The following is a 13,655-nucleotide window of genomic DNA, read 5'->3' as shown; positions in this document are numbered from 1 at the left end:
ATATAGCCTAATATGTTGAAAGAGGTCTCAATATAACACATTGCATTTAGGTCTACCATGTGTTTCCAGTGGTTTAGAAGAGCACTTAGAAGAACAGTTTCATAACCTCTAGTAAAGTTCATGATAGCTAGCAGAGACGGGATTCCTTAAACAGCATTACTGTTGTAGTTTCACTGCAGTTTAAACCCTGGACAGGTGTCATATGTATTACTCGAAGGTACTACAGAATTTTAGGAGTTTTTGTTATACAGTGAAAGATGAGGCAATAAAAGAAGACAGAAGTTTTGAGTTAAGCCTTTTATACTTACTATTCATTAAGCTGGAGAGCAGTGATAGGCTACATACTGATTAGTATATGCAAGTAAGAATTTTCTGTGTACAGTACATGTGATGATAATGACCCTATAAACCAGTATAATAAGACTGAGCACATGAACCAAGTGTGCACTTTTAAGATCAGGGATCAAATATAAAAACAAATATAAAAACTAAGGTCAGCAGGAACTGAGTCATTCTGATGGAACAGATTCAGAGCTTATGTAATAATAGAAGGCAAGCAGAAGATTTAAATGTACTTTGTTTTAAATGGCATGTTCAAACAAAATGTTTTAAAATCTTATTTAAACAAATAATGCATTAAAGATGGAGTATAACAATGTCTGATTTACATTATTTATAAAACACTGGGCATAAAGCAGGAAACAGCCTATGTCAGGACACCAGTCTATCATAGTGATGAATATCAGATTGATACAAATAATATAAATAAAAGCAATACCTTTTTGGTGCCTTTAATTAAAAGTACAGATAAAGGATGCAACGTATTGCATTTGCAATATTATTTTAGAAGACCGTCTCCATCCTGGTAGTTAATCCTGAAATTTCCCTAAATTGCATACATTATAATAATTGTAACTAGAACAATTTTTCCTAACTAAGGATGGGAAATCCTTAGCTATCTGGTGGTGAATAAGATGTTTTTAAGATGGTTTCTACTTAATAGTGGGTGAAATAACTGTAACATGTATGCCGTAGATTGGCTAACTACTGTATGGTTTAAGGGACAAAACAAAGAGAAATTGTCATTGGGCAAGGCTAGATCATAAATAATATAAAATATGAGCAGAAAGGAGTTGCTGAGGATGTAGTCAAAGACAGAACTTGCAGGTAAAGCAAGGCTTGATCAGAAACATTAGCAAGAGATCAAGGAAAAAAGTTCAAAACATTTAAAATGATGCAAAAAACTCTTGGTTAGAAAAATGGTTTAGCTCAAAATCCAAATCATTGTTAACTGGAAGAAGGAGCATGCTTAAGTGTTTGTAAACAGAACTCGGAATAAATATGGTAGCTATGAGGTGCTGCATAGGAAGTATGACTAACATTCCTATCAGACAGATGATTTTACTAAAAAATAGGCTGTTAAAGCACAGTCCATGGCTATAGCACTGGAGGACAAAATCTGAATATGTTGTATCTGTATGTCTTTAGGCACAGGTTGGAATGTATGAAGGCTGTAACATTTGTGTTTAAGTAATATAATTTTAACATTATTTTTAATGTTGATATTCAAAATGGGATTGCAATTTAATATTTGTCTCTTACTTTGCCTTTTATATTTCTGCCATTGCTTATTTTTTGCTCAGTAATGTGACTCAGGATGAGATTTCTTTATCATCTAAAACAAAACTTACTGCAAAACTTCAATGGAATGTTGTAAGCTGTTATAGATTTACTTAACAAGGTTTATTCATAGTCAGGTATTACAGCTCAATCTTAAGTCTTCAGCATAAATGAATACAGATCTTTTAATTATTTTATGTTACAAAGAAAAAAATCTTTTGACATTGCTCTTTGCAGTGCTGTTTTAATTCTGAGTTGCTTCATGATGTAGTGGGTTTTATGCCATCACATTCATGTTGTTAGATGATCACAATTTTTTCTAGTACCTTTAAAAAAATCCACAGTCCAGGTACATGAAAGGAAACGCTAAAGGCCTCATTTTTCTGGTGATTATCAACAGTTTCTGTTACCAGTGTTTTTATCAAAAGTGCCATTAGTAAGTGTTGCAAGTGAAAGTGTGATGCCGTAGTAAATAATAGTACTTGTGGTTATATTGTCACATGTAAAATTCATATTTGCTTGACCCGCCAGAGTACAGCATTTTGTCACTTGACTCCATCATACACAACAATTTATTAAAATACACAACTCTAGATTCCCTAGATTATGATTCCTAGACTCCACTGATTTACAGTTTACTCACAAACAAAAGACCCTTTCAGTCTCTGGTTCCAGCAAAATAGTTTGGTTCCCTGGGACTTCCAACCTGGCCCATCTAAAGCATTGCTAGATGGGATGAGTGATGCAGAATTGCTTATTTGAATCATGACATGCTTTCTTTTTCCTTCCTGCATATGCATTGTGTATTGTTAAGCCCCAAAGTGCAGGGATCCATGTTTTTGTTTATCTAGTACAATCTAGACCCTGGAGTAACGGTCCCATGAGAGGTAATAAAAATATTGTATTTGCTCATGTAGTGGTTGTCTTGAGAATACTGCTTCTTCTGTCCTGCTGGGTTTACTTTGACTAAGCTAATAAAAGAACATTTGTTTTGAGAATCTGATACTATTTGATTTGACACCTAATATGAAGGACCTTCATCTGGCATGTTGTGTCCTGAAAATGCTATTTATTTTAATGTTATTTACCCCTTGTGCTTTATTCTGATGGCTGAAAAAAAATTTTAATTTCCTGTTTTCATGGAGGATAAGAGGAAATAGTTATATAATGGAACCTAATAGTCACCAATGCTGGACAATAGCATTGACGTGAAAAATCTCAATGAGGAAAAAAGTAAGAAAATATTGCTTATGTTGCATAGTCCATATGTTTATCATCCAGTCCAATGCTCAAAACATACCAGACATGGCATTTTTTTTGCTAATATATTATTAGCATTTACATCTATAAAAAGCAGTATGCTTTGTAAACAGTGCAATGCGCTACCACAGTTCTGTGCTTTTGAATTGAAAATAGGTCTTTTGACCAATAAATGAGGAGAGAGGCAGTTCTTCAATTCAATCGCTTGTTCATGTGTGTGTGCGCACATGCACTTGTATGTTCCTTCTTTGTTCACAAGAGTATTTTTCCAGAAGTGCCTAATTTAAATTTAGTAAAAGCACGTTTGGGACATTATAAGCAAATGAATGGATGACTATGCATGTGGATTATACAAGTCAAGTAAGGTGAGATTTTTTTTGATGGACATTTTGATATTGTTTGCTGTTGTTCTTTATTGGCCATCGACCAGGACTATTGAATCATAAACTTTCTTACCTCCTTTCTGAATGAAATCATGAGATTAAACTGTTAAGTTAACCACATTTTTGGTTTCAGAGGTCAGTTTTTTAATTGCCACAGACCCATTATGGGCTGTCTCTTCCCCCTTCTTTTAGTTTGTTAGCATTTATCATTCCTGCATCACCTTTTGTCTTTGAAATACTAATTAAGTTTTGTAAACTGCCTTCAAATGTCGTACTAATTGAAAACATTTGCACATTTTTTGAAAATTAGTAAAATTATAGCCTTTTACATAGTTAAGGAAATATTTTTGTTTTCCAGATCTAGATGAATTCCTTTATGAATTCTTAGAGAGTCAAATCATGAATATTTACACCTAGTGAACTTTAGCATAAGCCATTATTTCAGAAATACGTTTAATGGCATTAAAAATAATCTACAACGTGTCATTTCTTTAAAGTTGCTTTATGGGCCAAGCAGAAGGTCTCAATGGGCCATCTTTGTCCTATAGGCCACAATTTAGGCAACTCTGCTTTAAAAGATGTGCCAAATTATTTATGATATTGTCTTTTAAATCTTTTTGTGGTGTCTTAAGTGTAACAAGTTTAACCTTCTTGGTGTTAACCCTGAGCAAGAAGAGCCAGTGTCAAACTCTGGGCGAGCGTAGTGATCCACTTTACAGTGTTAACTCTGATAACTCTTGGGACAATATTCTCCTGCCATCTAGTGGATGAAATAACATTATGCTGCAAAAAAAAACCAATATGTCTAAGTGTTCTACCACATAGCAAACGAAAAGCCGTGAAGCCAATTTTAGACCAAACTGAAACTGAACTACTGCTTGAATTGAGCGATAATAATGATGATATGAATTGGTCAATAGATGCTGACATGGATAGTGAAACTGATGTATACTGCATTGTACGAACCACTGATAATATGCTTGCTGACGGTCGCATGAATCTTCAGTATGTTGCAATAGCTCCGTGGCAAAAAGGCAAAATGGTTGCGATAAGTGTAATCACAATTCATAACACAACTATTTACAACTGTTTATACCAGCAGCAATATGCCTGTATAATGCATCACTGTGACTGTGAGTGCCACATCTGAAGTTTGTCTTACTTTCTAATTTTCTTCCTTTTTATTCATTGTGCTATGTGTTCAGACCTTAGTATACGTGTACACAGTTCTCCCTAATTAATCTATCAATACAGAAACTGTCCATGTTCAAGTCAGGGATAATGTGGAAGTCACTAAGATTTGTGTTGTGGTAGCTTATAGTAAGGGTGTTAATCCTGTGGATCAGGCACTGACATTCTATCCTCTCATGAGCAAGCAACAGAAAAAAATATTGTTAAGAAAAGTGCACAAAGTAGCACACTTATGCCTTCTCAATTGCAACATCGGGCTGTGCATTGTCAACTTTTATAAAAACATATAATAAAGTACTGTACAGTACAGCGGTATATACTAGACATACCTTTCCTACTGTATTTATGTAGATGTTGGGCTTTACTCTTTCTGTTGCCTGTAAAAAAAAAAAAAAAAAATTAACAAAACCATTATGGACCCTTCTCTTTATAGACAGTCTTGAATAAAAAAAATTAAGTAAGTAGTCACATTCAATGTATTATTTCCTGCCTGTGGTTACACTCGCCAAGTTAACTAATAAAAACTAGTTTTCAACCATATTTCCATGTACAGCCCACTTGATGTTATCTCTCTGTAATGAGACCAGCTGCTCAGATTGAATTTTGAGTTTCAAGAGCAGTTTATGACTATGGCTGAACATTAATCTTACTGTATTAATAATGTATTTGCCACAGTGTCCACTGGTTCACTTCAACCTATTATCAAATGATTGAAAGATATTGTAAAAGTATTTAATGTTTAGTACATTCTTTGTTATGTCAGATAGAGAAAAACGTGAAGCAGCTGATGGTTGTTTTTAAGGCATCTGCTATGTTTAGTTTTACATTTTGTATTTGCATCCAACAGTTTTTCAGAGCCTATTTTGTGCACTAGGAGAGCCTCAGGAGGTTAAAGAACACAACAATTGCTTCACATTCTTCTTCTGTTTTGATACATAAACATAAATGCTGCCCATTGGGGGGCAATAGGTTAATTGCTTCTGCAAATCAGAACAGTGCTAGAGAAGAGTCAAACTGGTAAAATTGAGTTTATAAGTCCATACAAGATGGGTTTGAGTCTATAGTGTATGTTGCTACAGGCCAGTTACACTGGCGTATCTGTGCTTTATATGTCATCCTAACAGACCTAAACCAAAAATACACATTTAATTTAGATCCCTAAGCTAGCCCAATATAATCACAAAATCTGATGCAATTGAGCTATAATTAACAATAATAAAGTATAATAATTTTTAAATACTGACTATGACGCTATTTACTGTATCTGTACCAGCATATATAGTGTATGCAATATCCCATTTCACTTGCTATGTGATGTCAGAGTGTTTGTCAATTAAAAGGTAACCTATCTGTTTATAGATTGTAGTTGATGTTGATAAGCAAAATTCAACAACATATTAAATGTGTTTGCCTGTGACCTTGTTTGCCAAAGATTTTTCTGGAAATTCACTGTGTGGCTGGCTTAAGATTAGCATCCCCCAAAGAGTGTGGTCAACCTGCCAATCACTGCAAGAAACTACCCTCCACCCTGTATATTGGAGGGCCTTCTCTAGTTCCTGGCGGTTCATTTCAAACGTGCTGGGGACTGCAGTGTTACTTGTGGGTACTGTGCTATTTTTTGCCTTTGTGATTTCCTAGATGTTTTGAGCCTGTGTTCTGTTTTTGACTTTGCCTTAGGATTCTATATTGGGGATTGGTTCCTGCCTTGTGCCCTGTGTTGGCTGGGATTGGCTCCAGCAGACCCCTGTGGCCCTGTGTTTGGATTCAGCGGGTTGGAAAATGGATGGATGGATGGATTCTATATTGGGACTTTGTTTGTTGTGCATTGCCTTGCCTTCCCAGGCAAATCCTTTTGTGCTCTTTGAAGCTTAATGGATTGCAGAGCCTTTTGTTAAAATAAACCTTTAATTTATAAAGATTCTGGGTCTATTAGTTTCTAATCCAGGTTTGGACGATAATTCCTTCCCCCCCTCAAGAGGACAATTTATTAAAGTATTTTGGGATTTCTGTGCTTTTGGGACCCCAGAGTCACAATTTCGTGGTCAGCCAGCGTGTGCCATGAAGATTATAACTTTGTGAGGGCATTTTTTAAAATTTATTGTTTATGGCTATTTGATGTATTTAATTGTATGTATTTTGTTTGTGGTTATTGTTCCATCTGTGCCTTTTGTTGTTCAAGGCACGATGGTGCAGTGATTAGCATTGCTGCCTCACAGCTCAGGTCAAATTTTCTGACAATTTAAAAGTTTTATCATTATAATTCACTTGAAAGTATTTAAGTTCATCTTTCCCTATTGACTTCAGTTTATTTTGCTGAATTTGGTGAAGTATTCAAACTCGTGTTGATTTTGTCGAGCTCATAATGAAGCTGACTCTGCGGGTACATTTATCACTAATGGTAGTGAACAATGGAGAATGACATTTGACAAGATTTAATTCAAGTTTTCATGGTAGGCCATTTTAGAAATGCCTATGTTTTGCTTTTCAATTAAATCAGTCATTAGCAATGCATTCAAAGCACATATTCATGCTATTTGGAATAATAAGATTGATATATATGATTTCCTTAAAATTTGTATTAGTAGTACTTAATTTTTCCTTGAACAGAAACAACCACAACTAAAACAAAAATAATAATAATAATAAAAAAAATCTTACTTACTTACCTAACTTAACTTGTAGTCTTCCTGACTAAAGTCACTACTACTTTGAAATTAACAGCAAGATGGACTCTTTGAAACCGATTACTGTTTTTTTGGGCTAAGACTCTGTCAAGTGTTACTTCAGAATGGGTTTTATTTTGTAAAATGAAATGTAAAGTTATGTCTATTAAAAAAAACTGCAATTAGAAAAAATACTTTCTTCATATATTCTACAAGAGAAAAAATAATGTGAAAATAATAATGAATAAAGTAATGTCATAAAACTGTAAGGTTTCCCCAGAATTACAAATTTTTTGACATCCTTGAACACGTTTTTGTGTGCATTTGTATATCTCTTTTTTGTGTGTGGAATGTATAACTCGTGAAAGGAGCATCCAACAACCACCATACTTGACACTCTTGAACCCTGTAATGGCAGAACTTTATTGATTTTGAACACTGATTTGTGGGAACTGTAGTTTTACTTTTTTTTACCAGAAATGTTTCACACTGATTAAAATTGAATAGGAAAAACGTCTCATTTCAAGAATTTATAATGATCCAGCTGACTTGGAATGCAAATGTTTGTAAATCTGTAGCATTGTTCTGAAGATAATTTAATATTCCACAGTAAGCCAGTGTAACTGAGACAAATTTGTTTGGTACAAATCAGCAATATTTTAAACCTGTTGTAGTGTGTTAAATTTAAAACAGCAACAACAACTGGAAGATTATTTTGAAGAGAATCCATTGGAGAGCTAATTAACACAAAAAATATTTTCCAGATTAGAGAAAAAAAACTTCATGTCAGGCTTTTGCAATCTATTATAGGCAATGAAAATATATTTAACTCTAGCTGAGATGTAATAGTCAGAATTTAGACATATTTAGGGAAAAAAGTCAAGCTTGATGAAGGAGGTTAATGAGCTGATTTAGTCTTTAGCAGCAGTAATGTACATACCTGCAATGATGGAGAGCTGTGAGTTTGTGTATGACCAGTGTGTGCATTATTAGCATACATGGGGAACAAAACTTTTTTTCTGACAAGTTTGAGGAAAAAACGAGAGGGAGGCACCATGAGGGTGGATTTATCATGCAACCAGAGAAGTACTGTAGGAGCATATTCACAATAAGTTTGATTAAGCTTAGGGTAGCTCTTTAGGCTTTAAAGGAAGGTTTTCAGATGAATACTGTTGAAGGCAGTATTTGTATCAAGGTGCTAGTATCAACAGTAAGGAGGATGTCATTCACAATGTGAACAAGCATAGATTCAGTGCTATTGGGAAAACCAGAATGGAGTAAGTCATTGTTAGATACTGAGAAATGTGAGTGAAAAATTTGTTGTAGACCTTTTGCAAAGTAAAGAAGATTTAAATTTTCTTCGAAGTAATGAGAATAGTAAAGTCAGAAGTCAGATTCCTCAGTCCATGGAATACATTTGTCAGCAGAAACCAAAGCACACAGATGGGATAGACCAATTTTGTGCGTGGTGAATATAGTAAAATTCACGTTGATTGTTTTTTGGTGTCAACATATGTCAAACATTTGCCATATTGCTAGTAACATATTTCAACACTTTTTGGTGTTTTTTATTTTCAGTTTCATTTCATTGTTTATTGTGGTTTGCTTTCAAAGTTAGCATGGAAAAGCATTTTAAACACTGCTGATTATGAGGCAATTGTGCCAAGAGAGAATGGCCGCTGAGAGAGAGAAGTGAGGGGAAGACACTTTTAATTTTGTAGTACTGCTTAATGGAACGTTTTAAAGGTTTTCTGTTTTTCTCTTTAGTAACTATGAATTTTTTTCCCTCATCATCACAAGATTTCTCTTATCCGTGTTCTGACTCCTGCCTATTCTTGCAAGGTGTCTGTTTACTTCATTATTATACATCTTTTCTTGTGTCTTATTTGACTTTCTCCACCATGCATCAAACATTTACACTGGTTCTTAATGGTTGGCTAAAGGAACAAGTTGCTTCTCTTTGTCTTTTGGACTTCAAGTACTGCGTTTTTATGCATGCACGATTGAAATTGTTGCTGTTCCAGTAATAAGATCTAAACAGCCTAAATCATCTAATCTGCATGATGTCACTTAGACCTGCTTATTGGATGTAGGCGGTTAAGATTTTTCCTGTTTAAAACAGTAAAAAAAAAAAACCCTTGGAAGAATGAGACCCTCAAAGGGGCCTCTAAGTACACTGGATGCTTGAAAACTGTACAGCGTTTCTGTATCCTACTGCAAGAAGATCAACTTGTTTGTAACAAGAATACTAAACCATACAAGTGCAGATCAGCTAAGGGGTGATTTTTATTCTGAAAATGTGCATTTGTGACATTCAAATGTACACAGGTTTCAAGTGCTGATCTGAGCACTCCAGTCAGAATCTGTTTCTTTCATTGACATTTTACAATTGGGTGGCCATACTTGAAGGATGAACTTCCAAGGGCGTGGACTGGGGTTACTATAATGTCACATTCCATTTTAATAGGGAACAGCATCAGAGTTTATAATATGTTATAGATATATCTGAAAAAATAAAATGTATTTTTAAATTGTTTAAAAATTATGTTATCAAATTAGTTACTAGTCATATCACAAAAATATCTCCTTTTATGTTAAAGAGTTTTGAAAAAATGATTTATGAGTTTTTAGTACCTTTAGGTACATACTGCGTGAATGCTGAAATCAAGAGGCTCTTTAAGGGATTGTGAATGCTCACTCTTAAAAACCTTAAAAACACGAAGGGCACATTTTTACACACGAAAACAATCTAGCAGGTAAAAATTAGATAAAGCATAAGTCCCTTATTTAGGATGTCATAATTTTCAGCAATAAATTTTCTGGCTTCTAGCTGAGGTGAATGAAGAAAGTTTTTGTTTAGAAAACATTTATGAGTATATTTGAAATGGCTTCATGTAAAAATGATTAAATTTAAAGACTTAATAGCAGAAATGTATTTTCACTATTGATATGTTTTGTTCATACAGGCTGGTGGTTTGTCAGCACAGCAGAAGAGCAAGGTTGGGTACCAGCCACATACCTAGATTCCCAAAGTGGAACCCGTGATGACCTAGAGCTCAGCACATCAAGAAGTGGAGAAGGTAAATAAGAAATAATCATTGTTCATTAGTTTTACTTATGTGAAATTATTTGTCTTAACTGAACAATATAACAGCAGTAAATCCCCTTAAATGTATATGTGAGAATATTAAAGAAGATGCTTACTTTTTTTACATTTCCTATTAATGTCCATTCATTTATCACTTTCCTAAACTGCATATCCAGAGCAGGGTTGCAAGGAAGCTCGAGTCTATTCTAGCACGAATTGGTGATTGCGTGAGGCAGGAACAATCCCTGGACAAGGTACCAGTCCATCTGAAGGTAATCATACACACACACACACACACACACACACACAATAGGGCTAATTTCGCATTGCCAATTAACCTAACTTATGTATCTTTGATCTATAAAGGCAAACCAAAACACCTGGAGGAAAGCATGAGAAGAACATGCTGACTTCACAAGGGGAAAAACACAGGATGTGAAACTTGATCTCCTTGTTGCAATGCAGCAGAGCTACTGCTGTGCCACCCTATTTATTTAAGCAACTATTATCTTGATTGATTGCTTATTAAGATTGTCGTCATAATTTAAATGTAATGCAGAATTGGAATTTTGTAAGTGGATGTATTTGGATTGATAACATCCGTCCATCAATATTCAAAACTATTTTTCCTATACAGGGTTGTAGGTAGCTAAAGCTTAATCCTGTAGCAGCAAGGAAAACAGGAAACCAAACCCTCGATAGGAGACACTCGTATGGCACACTTAAGCAAATTTATTTTGATGTTCACTTTGACCAGCTTCTTATATATATATATATATATATATATATATATATATATATATATATATATATATATATATATATATATATATATATATATAAACTGCTCAAAAATTAAAGGAACACTTTGAAAACACATCAGATCTCAATGGGAAAAAGAAATCCTCCTGGATATCTATACTGGTATAGACTGGGTAATGTGTTAGGAATGAAAGGATGCCACATTGTTTGATGGAAATGAAAATGATCATCCTACAGAGCCCTGAATTCAAAGACGCCCCAAAAATCTGAGTGAAAAAATTGTGGCAGGCTAGTCCATTTTGCCAAAATTTAATTGCAGCAACTCAAAATTGTACGCAGCACTTTATATGGCCCCTGTGTTCTTGTATACATGCCTGACAACATCGGTTCATGCTTCTAATGAGATGACAGATGGTGCTGTGGGGGATCTCCTCCCAGATCTGGACCAGGGCATCACTAAGTTACTGGACAGTATGAGGTTCAACCTGGTGGCATTGGATGGACCAAAACATAATGTCCCAGAGGTGTTTTATTGGATTTAAGTCAGGAAAGTGGTATCAATTCCTTAATCCTCCAGGAACTGCCTGCATACTCTCACCACATGAGGCCAGGAGTTGTCGTGCACCAGGAGCCACTGTACCAGCATAGGGTCTGACAATGGGTCCAAGGATTTCATCCTGATACCTAATGGCAGCCAAGGTGAATGATGTTACATGCAGCATAATGTTCTCCATGGCTTCTCCAGACCCTTTCACTTCTGTCACGTGCTCAGGGTGAACCTGCTCTCATCTGTAAAAAGCACAGGGCACCAGTGGTGCATCTGCCAATTCTGGTATTCTATGGTGAATGCCAATCGAGCTGCATGCTGCTGGGCAGTGAGCTCAGGGCCCATTAGAGGACATGGGGCCCTTGGGTCACCCTCATGAAGTCTTTCTGGTTGTTTGGTCAGAGACATTCACACCAGTGGCCTGCTGGAGGTCATTTTGTAGGGCTCTGGCAGTGCTCCTCCTGTTCCTCCTTGCCCAAAGGAGCAGATACTGGTTCTGCTGATGGGTTATGGACCTTCTATGGCCCTCTCCAGCTCTCCTAGAGTAACTGCTTGTCTCCTAGAATCTCCTCCATGCCCTTGAGACTGTGCAGGGAGACACAGCAAACCTTCTGGCAATGACACGTATTGATGTGCCATCCTGGAGAAGTTGGACTACCTGTGCAACCTCTGTAGGGTCCAGGTATCGCTTCATGCTACCAGTAGTGACACTGACTGTAGCCAAATGCAAAACTAGTGAAGAAACAGTCAGAAAAGATGAGGAGGGAAAAATGTCAGTGGCCTCCATCTGTTAAACCATTCCTGTTTTGGGGGTCATCTCATTGTTGCCCCTCTAGTGCATCTGTTGTTAATTTCATTAACACCACAGCAGCTGAAACTGATTAACAACCCCCTCTGCTACTTAACTGACCAGATTAATATCCCATAAGTTTCATTGACTTTATGCTATACTCTGATTAAAAAGTGTTCCTTTAATTCTTTTGAGCAGTATATATATATATATATATATATATATATATATATATATATATATATATAAAATATGTGTAAGTATGTATGTGCATGTGTGTTTCTGTTGGAATCACTCAGAAATCATTGTTTTACATTGAAACTGATACATTTTTAACAAAGTACCATGAAATTGATTTTAAAAATAGAGCCAAGACATTGCTGATATAAAAATGGCTATTAGTGCTTGAAATCATTGATTTATAATTTATTTTTAACATATAACATTAGACATTACCTCAGTATCCTAATGGTAGACTCTGTACCTTATGATTAAGTTATCATTTTAAAATGCTAATTAGTTATTAGAGAAACATTTGTGTTAGCACAACTGAAACTAGATATTCTCTTCAGTAAAGCAAGTAAATTGTCTTTCGTGGATTGCAAGGAATTGTCTTCTTTGAAGTTCAATTCCAGGTTCATAAATTCTCAAAATAATTGTAGTTTTATGAAGTGAAGCCTATTCCCTGTGACAGATTACTAAGACACTGACATATTCCAATACTATATTTAGAGTAGAGTGCAAACTAGATCTAACCAGGGTAGAAAAAGAAGTGGAAGGCCCAAATGCACAATTACACAAAAGGGAACATTAAAGTACATTAAAGTCTATAGTTTAAGAGACAGATGCCTTTCAGGTCCTCATTTGGCTGCTCCCCTAAAAGTATATGCCAAATAACAGTGTCATCTGTTTTATCAGTGATAAACAAAATTCCTTATGTTGTTGTACAAATTATTCTGACACCAAAACCAATTTCCATCGTATTTAGAAGTCTGGACGTAACACTGAATAGATACACTACTCACATGTCTGTTGTTTACTGCAAACAAATTAACTTTTTTTTTTTAAAAAAAAATCATGTGTTGTAGATTTCACACTAACTCAGTGGAGCAGAACTACGTCATATCTACTGGTAAAGTACAGCATAGCAAAAGTAACATAAAAGACCACCAGTTTTGTAAACAACCTTCGTACAGGTTTAGGATTATAGGGGAGCTGGATCTTATCCCAGGATCATCTTGAGCAGAGGGTATATACACACACAGTCTCTCATTTATAGTTTTTAAAATAACATGTACCTCTGTGGGATGTTGGAAGATAAAGTAGACTACCTAGAAAAAAAACATCAGAG

The 13,655-nt window shown here is 35.3% G+C and overlaps 1 protein-coding gene across 5 annotated transcripts in view; it reads left to right on the top strand.

Annotated features, from left to right (window-relative positions):
* Positions 1 to 13,655, top strand: part of sh3pxd2aa (SH3 and PX domains 2Aa) — a 363,802-nt gene that overhangs the window by 300,171 nt on the left and 49,976 nt on the right. For all 5 annotated transcript variants that reach the window (XM_039776615.1, XM_039776608.1, XM_039776599.1 and 2 more), the window contains one exon: positions 10,084 to 10,197. In XM_039776615.1, coding sequence (XP_039632549.1) covers positions 10,084 to 10,197 — 114 coding nt within the window. The remainder of the gene's footprint in view (positions 1 to 10,083; positions 10,198 to 13,655) is intronic.

Source organism: Polypterus senegalus, chromosome 1 (assembly GCF_016835505.1).
Source record: "Polypterus senegalus isolate Bchr_013 chromosome 1, ASM1683550v1, whole genome shotgun sequence".
In the NCBI taxonomy this organism is placed as follows: Eukaryota; Metazoa; Chordata; class Cladistia; order Polypteriformes; family Polypteridae; genus Polypterus; species Polypterus senegalus.
This window is presented reverse-complemented; position numbering and strand designations above follow the sequence as displayed.